This window comes from Tigriopus californicus, chromosome 2 (assembly GCF_007210705.1).
Source record: "Tigriopus californicus strain San Diego chromosome 2, Tcal_SD_v2.1, whole genome shotgun sequence".
Lineage (NCBI taxonomy): Eukaryota > Metazoa > Arthropoda > Copepoda > Harpacticoida > Harpacticidae > Tigriopus > Tigriopus californicus.
Genome location: NC_081441.1, coordinates 9,762,784 through 9,779,476, shown reverse-complemented (window position 1 = coordinate 9,779,476; position 16,693 = coordinate 9,762,784). Strand labels below are relative to the sequence as shown.

The following is a 16,693-nucleotide window of genomic DNA, read 5'->3' as shown; positions in this document are numbered from 1 at the left end:
TTAAAACATACACGAACATGCAAATCAAGAGGAAGAGTCTTTGGCTTCCATTTACCTCTAGGAAATAGACAAAATATGCACCGAGTAACTTTGCAGAGGCAAAAATAGATGAATCAATTTCCAGGAATGTTGTTCAAGGTTGAATAATTGGTTTTGAGTAGAACTCACGATTGAATAAGTTCCTACCCTTATCACGGCTTTTCTATTCAATCTCGAAAAACAGTATACCGTACAGAACCCATAGGAGATTTCACTACAAATCTGATTGATCCCAATTGAATGAAAACCCAATAAACACTCCGTTCAAGCCAGATTATCTATTTTCTCTTGGAACATGATCTCACCTTTCATCCCATCCACTTTTTATGAGTGGACTTACGGAGCCTTCGCCAGCATTGTGGGCATAAATCAACGGGTAAACCACCAATAATATCCCCGATTCCTGAAAATTCCTCCACGACCAAGTCAGAAGGGCCAATAATGCACCACCATGCAAGCAAGATAAAAGTGGTCTGTTTTCAGGAAGAATTAACCAATCCGCTATATCGGGGAGATGAGCCCATTTGTCGCCCGTTTGGTTCCAAGAACGAGCTAAACGCATCAAGGCCATAAGAGCGAGTGGACGAAGGCTTTGGGTTCGAAATGCAACGAGGACTAGCATGGTTTGGGTGACAAAATAGAGTGTTTGGTGTTGTTCTTCAATGAATGAAGTCGAGCCAAGGCTGAAGATCTTGATCGCTTCTAAGATGACCAAGCACTTTAACGAGGAAAAGTACTCGAGATCCACGTGGTTGGAGAGCACCCAACAAAGGATCTAGAGAGAACATAGTAAAAAATGTAAGTGGCGTTTTTTGACCTTGAAATGCTAAGGTCCTCACCAAGATGTTGACCAGAAACCCGATACTCATGTATGTTAGATTATACTCCAGGACATTCGTCTTTAGAGTGTCCACCATGGCTCGGACGGCATCTTCGATCATGTTGAGCTTGTTTGGTACAGAGGGTGAAGAGAACGCTTCCCGGAATAACTGATACCCATAATCTGGGAAGGAAGTGGGAGGTCTTTTAATTCCACGACCACTTCAAAGGGCTACTTGAATGCTTGAAGTGTTTCATTAAAAGGGATTTGATCTTTCTGATGAACTACCTACGCAAATCAATTGCGAGCAAAGAGGTTTATGAAGCAAAGACGCAGAGGGGCTTGAATCAATTAGTGCACATTCGCTCAGCGCGACATCAAAGTAACTAAACTGAAGCTCAAGATCCTTAATAGAGGAGGCGTGACCCTATACTTAGTTCAGTATCTTAGTAATAGGAAAGTTCCTGCTTCGACCCTGGTCCTCAAAAATAACAAAGAGAAAATTATACCACGAATTTGTAGAGGTCATTCGCTCAATTTAATGCAAGGAAGATTTATCAAAACAGAGCATTCCGCAAAAGCGTGCGAAAAATCAATTGGACTGAAATTGCGAGCCACTAATTATTGATTTCTGGAACGATTGATTTCAAGGCATAAGCCAATGATTATAAAGCGCACAGGTACCAGTGACCTACAAAACATGATCAAAATGTGCATGGCTTAAAAGCAAGAGCCCCCACTTCACAATTGCCATGTCTAACGCTTCGGTAGAAAAGGCTCGAAGTTTCCTTTTGAGAATATTTCGGAAAGTTTGAATTGGATTACGTGAACTCAGCCCTCGGCGCCTTTGCATCTATCGCTTTCTTAGTGTAATAGAAACACGAATAGTGACCGTAAACATCCGTGTTGCTACTTTCATTTAACTTCCTTCCAACTTCAATTACCTTGAGAATAGGACCTCACATTCCCTTTCATTACATGGTATATCTGGTCGGCGTTGTAAAGAAGCATTCCAGCCTCGATGTCTGGCCTCGACTTCGACATCAATTTGCGAACGAGAATTCCATAGTTATTTTGAGGTATGGGAACACCGGTCAGAAATGCCAACGTTGGAACGATGTCTTGTTGAGATATCTTTTGCACCTATGGTCGAATAGAAAGAAATGCTGGTGTAATCAGGGATGATTTTTGTGACCTAATAATGATGCATTTGGCTTTGAAAACAGTTGATTCATGGGAAGGAAGGTGAAAAATCAGAACAACTAAGCCCTCCGCAGTAAAAGGGTAAACTTAAGGAAGGCAAAAAGACAACAGGGTGTGCCAAACAAAACGAAATATGGTTATAAACATTGACTTTATAAGAACCAGCCAACAAATGTAGGCAAATCTGATATTTAGAATACTGCCATCTTTTGAGCTTCAATCTCATTTTGATGTGTCTCCCTAAAGGACTTTCGTAGATTGCAGTACTTTTTTGATTCCATCTCCTTGGGGGAAATATTGTAAATGAAAATACTCGTTAACGTTTGAACTTGTGAGGACACATAATTTCTAACCGAACATTCTTATCCTCCAGTCTATATTTACCACTACATCCAATCATCTACCACTATAGTTTTTGCCAAACCGGTTATCTTTTCCTGTGTACTTGCTCCTACTAAGAAGCACATACACACATATTCACACAGTAACTTAATCAGTTTAAATAAGTTCATTGTTAAATGAGACTTCATCGTCCTCACATTCCTCAACACGGTGTTCAAAAAGCCCCATCAAGCTTCCAGAAAAGCTTCCAAACACATCTCGGCATTTTTCTGCCTTAAAAATCATAGGGAACAACTTTCAATTTTATTGCTTTATGGTATTCTAGCCCACATCAAAAACTTCCATGCCTAAAAACATTATAAAAACTAAAATTTTCAAAAACTTATTCACTGAAAATTGGAGCAAACTTAGTTAGCACTTGATTATGAATTACGATATCATCTATTTCACCTCTACTTAGTTACATGGGATTTAATGGTCCAAATTTCATCATTTTTGGTCTCAAAATGCCTCGGTAATATGTTAATTCAATTTCCCAAAGAATTAACATGTTTTTTTTTATTTCACAAGCATGAAAGATAATTTTTCTTTTTCTCACATAATTTAAAATTAACTCAAACCTTACACAACTATATTTAAAAGTCTCAAAATAAAACAGAATTTTCAAAATTTGTTTTAGAACCTTTCAAAGGACACCTAGTTAAGTAGTCACTGAACATTTCACAAAAATCAATTAAGCCTGAAATATGCTACTTTTAATCACTTTCAACAAAGTCTTCCACAAACGACCAAATCTATAACATTTTCTGTTGTATGTATTGTCTTCGGAATTCAAGTGAATGCGTAGCTAAATGTACTCATGATGATTGTAAATCTCATTTTCAAAGATCACACTTTTAGTGTGTTTTAAGTGACATTATACATCATTTTGAGCTATTATGAGACTATGCAAGAAAAAGAAAAATAATGTTACATTTTTGTGTCGTGTCATTGAAAATCGATATCAATTCTTTGGGAAATTGATAGAACATATAATCGGGGCATTTTCGGGCCAAAAACGAAGGCATCTGGACGACCAAATCCCATGTAACTAAGTAGAGATGAAATAGATAATAATTTACAATCAAGTGCTAACTAAGTGTGCTCCTAATTTTCATTGCATAGTTTTTTTGGAAATTTTAGGCATGTAAGTTTTTTCTGTAGGCTAAAATACTAGAAAGTAAAAACATCAAAGTTGTTCCCTACGTTTTATTGATGTAGAAAATGCCAAGATCTGTTTGGGAATTTTTGTCAAAACTTTAAAGGGTATTTTTACCACTGTGTTAACATGGAGCAATCGGTCTGTCGATCCCCAACCAACGACTGCTTGCTGATTTAGTGTTAATTTGGAGCCGTTACACAATAACGACCCATTTTCTCGCAGTTACATACATTTGCTCGGTGACCGTTTACATCGGTGACAATTTTGCGCCATTTTTCTACATTAAGAACTTGTTACTTTTTGTTCTTCATCGCTCAACTTTGTGTTCTTAATGATTTGAGCGCTTGACTATCTGTCTTGCTCCATTGTCTTTAATGGTTAAGTTTTTTAACCATTCACATAGTTGGTAAATAGTTAATAGACTTCACAAAATACTTTGTTTAAAATTGACCTTTGTAACAACCTTAAAGTAGCGTTGTGGGTATTGAACTAAAAAAATTTACGAATAATGCACTTAGAAAATTGACAAAAAGTGTAAAGAAAAATGTCAACAATTGCTGCTATTTTTCATTGTTCGCTTATTTGAAGAGACTCATTGGCAGAATTATGATGTAGCAAATAATAGCGGTAAGCAAAAATGCAAGAGAACAATGAAAAAGGGTACACGTGTTGTCATTCAAACCACTCTATTGTACTTGACAATTACGTACGTAGGAGGTATTATTTCTCACCTAAACTGTGCTCGGAGCCGAAACCAAAAAAAGGTAGAGAGAGCTAGGTTACTGAAGCAATATTTAGGCTCTTTATATTTGATGTGAAAAAAAAACCAGCTTGCATTGCCGAGAATTTTGAATGACTGCTAGAAACACATCGGTTTTTAGGTAAACATTAACAAATCTTTTGCTTGATATGATATTTGGCCATGTTTGATTTGATTTTGAAAGCGTAAGAGATGTAACCTTGAAAAGTTGTACAAAAAGCAAGATAATCAAGCCATTCAGGAAAAAATCAAATAAAGCAATAGGAAACCAAAACTATTGCAATAGGCAGAGGAGGAAAATGGTTAGGGAAATTTTTGGGATTAACTTTATTTCTTGAGGGGCAAGGGGAAAATTAATGAGAAAGATCAAATTTTTGAGTCAAAACAGGGAAAAATGAAAATAAAAAAGAATTCAATGTAAAAATAGTAACGGAAAGGGTTACAGATGCATTTGCATGTTTTGAACAGCCCTGATATGCCATTGAACTTGAGTCAACAAATAGTGCCATGATGAAACTATTTGAGAAGTATTCCATTTTTGTACGTCCACATTGGACAAAGATCAACCGTTTACTTAAACTCTTGAAAGCGTTAATATGATAAAATGCAAAGGGTATTCCTACTCTATTGCACATTGATCAAGAAAACCGACCTAAGGAATATAAAAATATTTGACAACGAGTCGAAAGGTTCAAGTCCTGAGTCTTGATATCTAGTCCATAGGGAATATTGCCTCAATAGAACGAGCTATCAGAATTTAAATTACTTTCTGATTGACCTTGAAACCAATTTCAATGATTTCCCTTCAACGTCAAGGTTTGGAGTAACCTAGACCATTCCCAGTGAACGATACGAGAATTGGTATTCTGGATCATTCTTTGCCTTAGAGAGGAGACACACATCACGCTTTCTTAATGTCACAGGCAAATTGAATTTGTGACACTTTGTGTCCAATGCTTTTAAATTCAAATAGGGATCCACTGCCACTCAATCATCTTAATTTCTTTCTCGCTTGGGACCCTTTTGGAGATTATAAGAAATTGACATCCTGAAATACAAACCTACTGTTTATTCCTCAACCCGTGGTAAAAGGGCGGTCAATTTACCATCAGGTCTCCAATTGGATAAGTGGTTCAAAACGATGTCGAAAGAGGAACATTTCCTGATACGAGTTATTTGAGTATTTTCCACAGGGAATGAAAAATACCACTTGAGTAGGTACCTAATATACGGTCCTCACTCAGCTTTTTAAACCACTTCCCGGAATTTGGCTTTATAGCAGTTTATTTTCTTTTTCTTCTTTCCTGTCCATGAGTAGAAATTTGTGTTTTTGCGGTTGAATCGGATATGATTTTTTTTTACCCCGAGGCAAGCAACAATTGGCGTATTGATTTTTTTTCTAACTTAAAGCAGAGGCTTATAAAACCAATTGTTTAGAAAAGTTGCAGGTATGCCTGCTCAGGGTTGTTACCTGACAAGGATCTTTTTACTTCAATACTCCCTTATTTGAGTCTCTTTTTAGAAGCCAAGTGATGGGAATCACTTTCCATACAGTTTTGGTTAATGAAGAATTTTAAACTTGGTAACTCTATCATATCACAAAAGACCTGTGAATGTGGTTCAAGACAAGAAGTTGATTTCCTTGACGTCATTCTTGATAATAAGTGTCGGAGAATAACAATGCCAAGATATAGAGTTTGTGAATGAGGAAGTCTCCTTTTACGACTTAGATATTCTGCATTCTATCACAGAGGAGAAGAGATATAATGTTATTCAATTGATGTCACTTTCTTAGGTATAATATTATATACAAGACCCTTCACGACATGGAGAAGCTTGGACAAAAGATTGGAATTTTTCTTCCATTTTTTTTAATGCGCCTTTCATTAGAAACATTGATTGGCATGACCTTTAGATTTAAAACAACCTTGCTATCCATATTTTGTGCCTTTTGAGACGTACAGCGACTGGGCTGCAAAACTCATAAGCAACCGTCAAGCCGTTATAGAACCAAAGAACTATTTATTACAACTTGGTCTAACTGAATATGAAGGTCCACTTTGGGACATGCTTATTTTACCTGAGAGCGAAGTAAAGGTTTGGTACCTTGCCCGGGTTCCAGAAGGACAATGGGTGTCCATACTTCAGACAATGAAGCCCCTCCGTGACTTCCTGACTCCGACATTCCATGGTCACCCAAAATCATCATCAAGGGCGGTAAATCATGGGGCTGCAATGAAACATTTTTTCTGACACTCCATCACATCAATACCGTTGTTTTCTAGCTGTTAATCTACTTTTTCATCTGGTCATACATACTTGTCTTCATTGTCATTTATGAAGCTTTAGAGGTTGTTATCCTGGTTATTTATTTTTGTATCCTTCCTAAAATTCGTCTACGTAAGCCTTACATGTATTGCAAAACAAAACTCTTCTCTTATTTCTCTGCTCTTGTTCGGTAGTCACCTTTATTAAAAGAAGAAAACTTTAATTTCAAACGTTCGAATAGTCCTAATTCCAATGCAATATTTAGGGATTTTAAAAGCATTCCACCAACGTGTCTATACCTTAACAGCCAATGTGGAATGTATCTTTCGTATCATTTCATCCATTTCCGATAATTTGGGCCCAACCAAAGGACTTGAAGGCCCCACCAAGTGGCCTATATGGTCGAGGCCCAGATAATGGAGAATGAGCACGTCCCAATCGTCGGAGGCTAGTTCCTGGTCCAAATGGCGAGTAACATTCCGATCAACCTAATGGGGGAACAAAAATCAAACTCAGGACATTATACGGTCCCTAAAGGCATTAACACATTGATTCGTACATCAGAAAAAAATGTCTCAGAGCTTACGATGGATACCCAAAATACAAGGGAAATCAACTCCAGCTAATAATGGTTGGCTTTGGATCAAACGGCTTTACGTCCAAGTGGATCGATCCATTTGAAAGGATTAAAGATTAACGGCAGCATAAAATATCGATATTTTGTAAACAAGCGAGTTCCGGGGAATTGTACTGTACATCTTGCGTATTAAAAAGTTTTCAACAATATGTGAATTGAAAAGAGAGGCGAATGGACTCAAAATTTACTGAGCCTACATTTGCAAGCCCAGATATCCATTGAAGTTTCATGAGGATACAAAATGTCGTATTTCAAGACGTATATATCAAGATATTTTCTCATTACTGGACATTTTAAACATATCTTCTTTGACGGCAATAGCTCGTCACAAAATCGTTACTGGAAGCTCGTGATCTCTAATTCGTTCATTTTTGTTCATTAGAATAGCTGGATTATGTAATGGCAGGTTTTTAAATGGACGAGATTGGAGACTCAATTATGAAAATTAAGCCTCCGGATTTAACATTTTCGAACTTCCTCTCAACACGAAAATGAATGGTGTAGCAAGAGGTCTCACAAGGTGGTGCAAGAGCAAAATATTTTACGTGCGGTTTCCAAGCAAAAGTTTTCAAAAATCAGAATGAGCCATACTACGTTGGAGATTCCTTTAGTAGTTAGTTTGGTAATAAAAAAGTTACTTTTCTATGTTTTTGAACGAGTGAAAAAATGGTGTCGGTAAAAATGTTGAAAGGATCAAGTGCTTTTTCTTTGATTGTATAATTTCAGATAAAAAACACAAACCAATGAATGATAAAGAGATCAGCTTACATTGACCTAAGAGTTTATTCATGGCTTGTAATCAAATCCAATGCCTAAAAATGACTGATCAGCTCACACATAGCAGAAAACGGCAAACCAATTGTTTCAATAGCATGCATGCAGACAATGGTACACCGTCATATTAAGTGGCCCGCCAATATATAAAGAGGCGCACCAAAATATACACTTGCAAATAAAACTATGAAGCGACACAAAACCCCAAAAAATTAAACCAAAAAATATGTTGATGCACAAAAAGATTGAAGTGGCATGGAAATACAGGAAAACGGCACACCAATATATTGACTTCTCAATTCATTTTGCTTGGGTGGGTAATTTTACCCAAATATGAATAAATTGAGATGAGCCGTTAAACACAATTGCATGTCCAGGGAAGTCTTTGGGTTCATTTGGGCATTTTCTGGGTCAAAAAGTGAGCAAATAAACTCGAGTTTTCGTGCATAAACAAGAATAGATTGCAACAAAACATGAAGTTTCGGCTGATATAAGATCTTGCTTCAACATGTAAAATGATAAGCAGTTTGTGTTTTGCTTTTGCGTGTATCATTTTGTAGATTAGAAGTGCCGCTTTCCCTTTTTGGCTTGTTAAGACACTTTTTGTGTGTTGATTTCCGTGTGTGTGCCATTTTAAAGTTTCCATGAGCCTATTTATCTTTTTCGTGATCCACATATGTGGTTATGTGTGTGTGTGTGCTTATTTTTACTTTTTATGTTCCAACTTCTATTTAACACTAAAAGCTAGTCTGCGTCCGTTAATGAAGGTAACTTCCGAGTTATTTTCGAGATTTAAACACACAAAAAGTGATTAATAGATAAAAAACAATATCCAACTGAATCGTATGCAGAATGACGTTTGAGACACCACATTTGCTGTCTCGCCCCTCGTATAACATACTTTTGAAGCGATAAAAGGGAAAGGTCTGATTTTGTTCTGAGGTGCATAGAAAACGAAATGGAAAAGAGAGGCTAACTAACCTCGGTGTAATCAGCGACGAAGAACGAAGTGGTTCCATCACTCCGTGAGAACGAGTCTGGAAACAATTTCAGCCAAATGTCATCTCCAAACATGTTGAGACGTCTGCCCGCTTGTTTCCATTGGTGAATCAGATTGTCTTCTTGGAGCACATTGGATCCAAAGTTCATAACCACATCCACAAATCCAGGAATCCCGCCGGTGGTAAGAGCCTGATTTTGAGGAAGAAAATGGGATAATGGAAATGCCATGTCACCACTTCCACCCCGGGTAGTATCAAAAAGTATCTTTTTTGACAGAAAAGGATTGGAAGACGCTATCTTTTCAGTCAAGAGAGCTCTACATGATTTGCTTGAAATGTGTGTTCAATTAGACCATACTGAAATGCTCTATGGAATCCATGGAAAAAATCCTTACGAACCAAATTCTTGATTGGGCTAAAACAACCAACCCTTTTGGACATTTTGGGATCAATAACGGCAAAACAGAGATTTAATGTAATACTTGCAAATATCAATAGTTTTGCAAGTGGGTGAATAGGCTATATTGCCGCTTGTGTGCTCTTTTCTCGAATAATATTTGCACTTGAATAGACTCTGAGCAAGTACTATATGACTTGCTTCAGTTATGTTTGCTATAACTCAATTACAAATTGAGGATCTAGGGCTATTCGTGCAAAATTGAAACTTTCTCTAAGTTTTTGTGGACTGATTTCGATTTCCTTTCGAAATATTTGCCAACGGTTTATATTGACCACGTCAATTTGCAGAATCGACCATGGTTTCCATAATGTCCATGTGCACATATCAGTGTGCACTTCAAAACTGTCTAACCCGGCATTGTTTGGCCAACTTTCTACAGACTCTTTCTGTTTAGTTGTAGTTCTATGGTGTTATTAACGAGGTATATCTCCCACAAGGGCCTCTTTTACAGACTTTTCATTTCTAATCTTTTGCTTTTGGATTAACCCGGGAGCTCCTAGATAGACATTTTTGTCTTGTATGCTTTTCATGCAACTCAGCTATTTAGCTTGAAGCACCTCAGTTAGGGTTCTCAGCCCAAGCAAAAAATGGCACGTCTAGACGATCAAAGATCAAGAGCGAATCTTGTAGCAACCCTGTGTTCGAGTCCTAGTCAGATAGGGTCACGTTTTGACACCTAATTAAACATTTTCGATGTTACTTCTGCACCCACTTTTCCTAAAGACAGGAGCCCTAGCTCGGGTCCTTTAACCTAAAAAGGTGCCTATCCGGTTCAAAACTTGTCAATACAGAGGAGTTGAAGGGTAAAGGTGTTAGAGCCCGGAGGGTGAGCCCATCCGGCATCGGGACGAGTCATTACATTGTTCATTTTCAAATTCCGATAGCAAGCACAGGTGACATTTCCTGTATCAGATCGCTCTCGGTCTGTGGGAGTGGTTAGAATCTAACGGCTTCTTTTTTGAGAAAAGGCCCGGGAGGAGATTCGAACCGGGAACCTCTCTCAAGCTTGGAAACTGCGTTAACCTCTACACTACGTCACCTCCCTTTTGATGACGACAAAGATAATGAGAAATCGCTTTTTGGAGAATGACAACAATTGGACAGGACGATGAAATGACTCATGAAATCATTCAGTTCGGAGTGGATGAGCCCAAATTTTATCGTGTGCACTTGAATACGTATTCACGGATCCGAAAATACATGACTATTTATTTTCAGCGACTCACGACTCATAACGGTGAAAATGATATTTCCCCTGTTCTTACTTCAAAAACATTCCCGATGTGGTAAATGAAAGCCCAATTTTGTTTGTCTTCAACTTAAGGAGTACGCGTCGTGGCTTCTTGTCACATGTTGCATGTCAATGAAATTGATGTAGGAATCACTACTGCATCTGAAGTTCACGGGAGGCAATTTGAAATTTCATCATGAACATTTGTTAGCACCATAATCATAACGGCATATTTGATTCAAATCGTAAAGTTGGCTCAATTATTGTGGAAAATATTGAACGTAATTGCATTCGGTAATCAAGAAAAAGTATTTGAATTGGGACGTTAGTTTCCAAACGAGCTGTTGAAAACAAAAGCAGTTAACGAGCATGGCTGATATTGTTTTCCTTTAAGCATGAATGTACGTTACCCCTCTGCAAACACTATGCCCATTGTCGTGAACTTTGGCACATCTTTACAATTGTAGGTTATTTACAGTCTCGTCTATCTCGTCATTCAAAAGTAGGGAAAGTTTTTGATGGCCAAATCAACCCAAGGATGCCTTCACAATTGGCCGGAGATGCTAGAGATGAAAATTGTCAAATCAAATTGAAGCCAAACTTTTACGTGCGTATGTTGTATTCAAAACATGATAAACAAGTTTTTGCTCAACCGAATGTTTGCGTGAAAAATATGAGCTCTTCCCAAACAGTAGTTCGGGATCAATTAATGGGTACACTTTGTAACATAAGTCAAGGACACTAGAGCTTAAAGAGTCTCTGCATAAGTACATCAAGTACCGGAATCCCCTAAAGCCGTTAGAATGTTAAAAGGTTTAGATAGAGACTTTAAGGGTTTTTAATATCGTATTAGGCTAGGTTGGGTTAGGTAGGGTAAGGTTACTTTAGGTTTTATTGGGTCAGGTTAAGATTTAAAAAGTAGCACCGCCAACTAATCGGTGGAGAATAACGTTTACCAGCTCAACCTCGTGGCCTGCTCCTTGGCCATTCTTTGGGCCATAGATTTCTAGACACTGGATGTCGGACGACCGACCACTCGGCTGGTAAAACAGTACAATGGATGGTCTCCTGGGAATTGATTACTAACCGGTTTATTGTACTGTTTAGCCAACCGAGTGCTCAGTGGTCGGTTGTCCGACATCCAGTGTCAAGAAATCTATGGCCGGGCCTTGCAAAAAGACGAAAAACACCTCTAGTGGGTTTTCTTTTCTGTTTTGGTAAAAACACTCTTCAAGCATGTTTTCTTTTCCGTTGAGTCATAGACCACTGGATACAAGGTTGAGGTGAGAGAATCCCTCCTACCCCCTTGCTTTTCAACTTTGTGGGTGGCTTGTTTTACCATAGAAAAAGTAACATACAAGATTAAAAATTGACTTTGTTGTGTTTTTTACTGCAGCTGAATCGGTAACCAGTGGACAGTGCAACTTTAGCTGATGGAAAGCAGGCAGCGCCTCTACAATCAGAAATCGAACTATACCCTAGCAACCGGTCAGCTGACATTCATTCGCTCTGAAAACTAGTCCGCCTGGCTAGTTTTCATCGCACTCGCTAGGAGTTGCTTCCTCTATGGTTTTACTATCCAAGGGTGCACCCATAGAAAACCGATGGGTGCACCACCTACCGAAAGCTAGAGAACAAGAATCTTAGTTAATTGATAATGACGACCTGAATAGTGAGTAGATCTGATCTTTGGCCCCTGCAATTCATCGGATTGCACTTTTCCGAACACTTCTCGGGCTTGGATGGATGTCGAGTGACCGATACTTTCCACTCCTTATCAGGACATTAGACAATAGCATATTTTTGTTGGTAGGCTTTGTTTCGCCATGATTTGCTTCGGAACTGAGGTGCCTAATTATGAGATTGTGGTTCCGAATTGATTGGTCATCAATTCTTCATCCGATAAATGGCAGCGATTTTCCTTTGTGGCCCCAACCAACCTGTTGAATCCGATACCGATGAATGTATTCATTCCAGTCACGAGGGATATTTTTGGGCCTAAACCTTGGTTTATATGAGATTCATGTCTATCAGTTCAAGCCATTCGATAGTTTCTGTTTTAAGGACGGCCTTTATGGTGCATGGTCGTACCGTTCGGGAACATCGTAACAAGGAATAGCGTTGCTTTCGAGTAAACTGATATTAAAACACAACAAGAAAGAGCTCTAATACAATTGAAAGAGCTTTTGACAACATATTTCAGAGTGAATAACTTACGAATGGACTGAGGCATGGACACCGTATAATTAATCCTGAACGATCGTTTGCTTCCAGAGGCATCAAGTTTTGTAGCTGAACTTATTTGTTGGAAAAAAGTGTCGTACTTTTATGGAAACTTTGTAAACCCTATTAAAAGTACGTTTTCAAGCATTTGGGAGCTTTCTCTTCCACATAAAAACCTCACTTCTCCTCTTTTGTGATATCCACTGTTTGTCCGGTTAGTGGGATTTATAAACTCGCTTTAAGGGGGCATTTAAAAGGTGTACTCTCATTGGTAAGAGACATCAAGATCTAAGTACTTTCAGGACTAAGCCTGCTTGATCCCACTCTAACTTTGCATGAGTAAGTTCTTGTAGCAAAAGTAGTAAAAGCTGAACTACCTTAATCCGGGGTAAAGTGACAGTCGGGGGCGTGGCTTGGGCTACAAAACAGGCTGCTCGCCCTTGAGACACTTGTTCGTTCAAGAAGTCGAGCTTGGGCCGTTCCTCAACGGAACCGTAATCGATGTTAACTTCGTGTCTAAGCACATCATGGGCCAGTACAAAATCCGCTCTGAGAGCGTCTATCAGAACTATCACGAGCTGACCGACTTTCCGTCGAGTCCATTCTTGTCGGAGGGTCGCACTGAAAGATCGAACCGAAGAAGGAGGAAATAATAAAACGTCCGATTCATTGGGTTTATTTGTCTCATCTGTGGATTAACCGTGACGAACGTGCCCGGTGAAGTGAGCCATTCAACACACGTAGCATGAATGATTGACGATGCTCTCATACCGTACCTGATGTTCTGATCTTGGGCTCCTAACAAAATGTCCTCTTTTCGAGCCGTTCCCGGGACCGAGATTTTGGGTGGGAAAAATCCCAGTAAGAAGATCACCACGGAGACAACATGGATCCAGTGCAGCGTGCACAGCCCAAACCCGGAGCCAACCATTTTGTCTGGGGCTAGAAGCTTTCAGCAAGAAGTACACGCACACACGTTCGCTTAAAAAGTCGTCGCGAGAAGGGGGCCTTTTTTGTTCATCTACCATTTAACAACCATCGATCGATCCTTCCTGCTAGACACGAGCACACAACCATCGAACCATGGCGGACAAGGACAGTTTGGGGCGGGACGATTTGACGGAGAAGAGATGTGTGATGTACGGTCGGCCTTTTCCTAACAACCATTTTTAACCAAAGCTTCATCTCAGGAGCACACAACCCAAACCATATTTAAAACAACCATCAGTCATGAAGACTCAACCATTCCATGGCTGTAAGAAGAGAAGCGGGTGGGTTATTAGACGAATCATCATCATCATCATCGTACAGTATACACTACGTTTAACGTGGCAACAAAGGTCACTCAACAAACATGAAATAATCAAATTGGGGGATGGGTATTTCTTGCAAGAGAACCAATTTATTGTCGATACAAGAGGGATTGATTTCCGTTTTTTCAACAGCAAATTCCAAGAGGGCTCATGGGGAGACGGGGCTTGATCGGGTGCAATGAATCAATGAAACGACGTGGGTATTTGTTCCAAGCCGCCCCGGACAAATTGGGGCGACCCTGGGAAACGGACTTGCATTTCCGAGAGCAGAACCATGGTTAGCGGGCACAATTTTGACAAGGGAGTGGGGATCCAAATGAAAGCAAGAGATCTGTTCGAAATAGATTGGGTGCTACTAAATGTGGTAGATTGTGACAATGCCGCTCAATCATCGGAGCTGTTGTTGCTGTGCTGACGCCAAGCAGTGATCAGTAACGATCCCGACGAGATCCTCCTCCTCCTCCAAAGCGATCTCGGTCCCGTCCGCCTCCTCCGCCTCCGCCGCCAAAACGGTTTCTTCCTCCAGGACTAGGGGGTCGTTTGTACCCATATTTGGATTCGCCGCAATCGCGCGAAAAGTGCCCACGATCTCCACATTGGTAGCATCTCATATTGGGATCAAACCCTCGCCGTCCATGACCCTTTGTGCGAGCGCGAGCAAACGAGACTCGGATTCGGCGCCCTTCGATATCCACACCATCCGCCATTCGAGCGGCCTCTTCCGCATCGTCCTTGTGACGGTAGACGACAAAAGCGAAGCAGGGCACGGATCGAGCCATCCAGATCTCTTTCAGCGGACCGTACTTGCCAAAGATCTTCTCCAGGTCTCGCTTGGAGGCATTGGCCTCGAGATCAGCCACGTGGAGGCGATGGCCCTCATCCGATGGGCTTCGACGACGTCGATCCTGGCTGCGAGAACGACTACGACGGCGACGATCTCGGCTGCGAGAGCCTGAGCCGCGTTTATCTCGACTAGCAGATCGGGATCGGGTTCGGCGACGGCTCCGGGATCGACTTCGCGATGGGGATCGCTTGCGGGATCGGGATCTCGATTTGGATTTCGACTTGGACTTGGAACGGGAGCGGGACCGAGACCGGGACTTGGCACGCTTGGCACGAGAATCTTCCTTGGGCGATCTGGACTTGGATCGCGACCGCTTGGAGGCCTTTGAATCAACACTGGCCGAACGGGGACTCCGACTTTGGGAGCGGGTGGTCTTACCTTCCTTGGGCTTGAGTGGACTGGGACTACGGCTGGCCGTGGGACTACGCCTCTTGGGGGACGGGCTGCGGCTGTCACCACTCCGACTGCGGCTACGGCTCCGACTGCGGCTGGGCGATCCCATGCTGGTGACCCAATCCACTGAAGTTCTCCTCTCTTCTTATGTTTTTTATGCGATAGTCGATCTAGAATCAGGTCGGTTCAGAGTCAGCTCAGTTAGTTCGGGTCTTCGATAATAAAAGGGTCTCCTCGCTCTTATCTCGGGCTTCAACTAGAGTTACTTTAGTCTCGGGCTTCAACAAGCAAGGACAGCCAATCTGCATGTGTGCTCCTCGACATTAAGGACGTTAAAGTCTATTCGTGGCTCGTTTCCACGTCGGCAAACAGATGCGCAAATGAAAGCATGTCATCAATAATTCAAACAACGTCAGGTAGAATTGACTGAGGGGGGGCCCGACACACACTAACTCGACTTTCCAAATGATGGATGAGTCAATTGAAATCATTCTCAAGCTTCCAAACTGTCAGGAATCCATCCTTGAATTTCTATCTAGAGGAGGCTGTTAATGTTGTTATTAGATTTTCAAAGGAATGGGTGCAGTCTCCAACATTCAAACTTTAAATCGTTATTTTTCCAAGATCTGGCAAAACAAGTTTCAAGTTCTGAAAGCCTGTGGGGACGAAATGCAGTATCGTTACGCAAAGCCATGTTTTCCATGGCCCCCCAAATTCAAATTGACCCAAGTCCTGTCCATGATAAGGCAATTCAATCCTTTTCAAGCTCTCAATTGGCCGATTTGGGCCGCCATCTGAGATTGGCGAGTGACGCCCTTTGATGGACGGTTCCAGGATAGTTTCGCTAATGACCCCCGTCGTTGATGACACGATTTAGGCACAGCGGAACAAGGGCTCATGTGATTCAAGTCTGAATCCATAGGTCTCACCTCAGGTTAACGCATCCCCCACCTCAAATCCGCCTGTAAATTCACGATTCCACCCGAAAATTGAATATGAACGAAGGACTCGTGATCGGATGGCTTGACTTGCTTGATTCACTCCATTGGGAACAGTGATGCCAGGCCCAAACTATTGATTATCATCTGATTTGGCCAAATCTTGGGAAAGACGCGTGAAACCAGCTCTAATAACCGTCTTCTCTTGAAGAAATTATAACCAATAGCCTTGAACTGCAAGTGGGG

The 16,693-nt window shown here is 40.6% G+C and overlaps 2 protein-coding genes across 3 annotated transcripts in view; both read right to left on the bottom strand.

Annotated features, from left to right (window-relative positions):
• The window catches only part of LOC131892340 (uncharacterized), an 18,615-nt gene extending 2,979 nt beyond the window's left edge, over nt 1-15,636 (bottom strand). The window contains exons 1-9 of one of the 2 annotated variants that reach the window (XM_059242154.1): nt 15,495-15,636; nt 13,736-14,212; nt 13,337-13,580; nt 9,026-9,235; nt 6,933-7,121; nt 6,446-6,595; nt 1,804-2,002; nt 879-1,042; nt 345-814 (exon numbers count right to left, since the gene is read on the bottom strand). In XM_059242154.1, coding sequence (XP_059098137.1) covers nt 345-814; nt 879-1,042; nt 1,804-2,002; nt 6,446-6,595; nt 6,933-7,121; nt 9,026-9,235; nt 13,337-13,580; nt 13,736-13,890 — 1,781 coding nt within the window. In that variant the 5' untranslated portion in view covers nt 13,891-14,212; nt 15,495-15,636. The remainder of the gene's footprint in view (nt 1-344; nt 815-878; nt 1,043-1,803; nt 2,003-6,445; nt 6,596-6,932; nt 7,122-9,025; nt 9,236-13,336; nt 13,581-13,735; nt 14,213-15,494) is intronic. The other variant, XM_059242163.1, reaches the window with a different exon arrangement.
• LOC131892370 (transformer-2 protein homolog alpha-like) lies at nt 14,342-16,693 on the bottom strand. Its single transcript, XM_059242214.1, has 2 exons — nt 16,439-16,693; nt 14,342-15,679 (listed from the first exon to the last, which is right to left on the bottom strand). Exon 2 carries the CDS (start codon nt 15,616-15,618, stop codon nt 14,701-14,703), a length of 918 nt encoding a protein of 305 aa, XP_059098197.1. The 5' UTR covers nt 15,619-15,679; nt 16,439-16,693; the 3' UTR covers nt 14,342-14,700.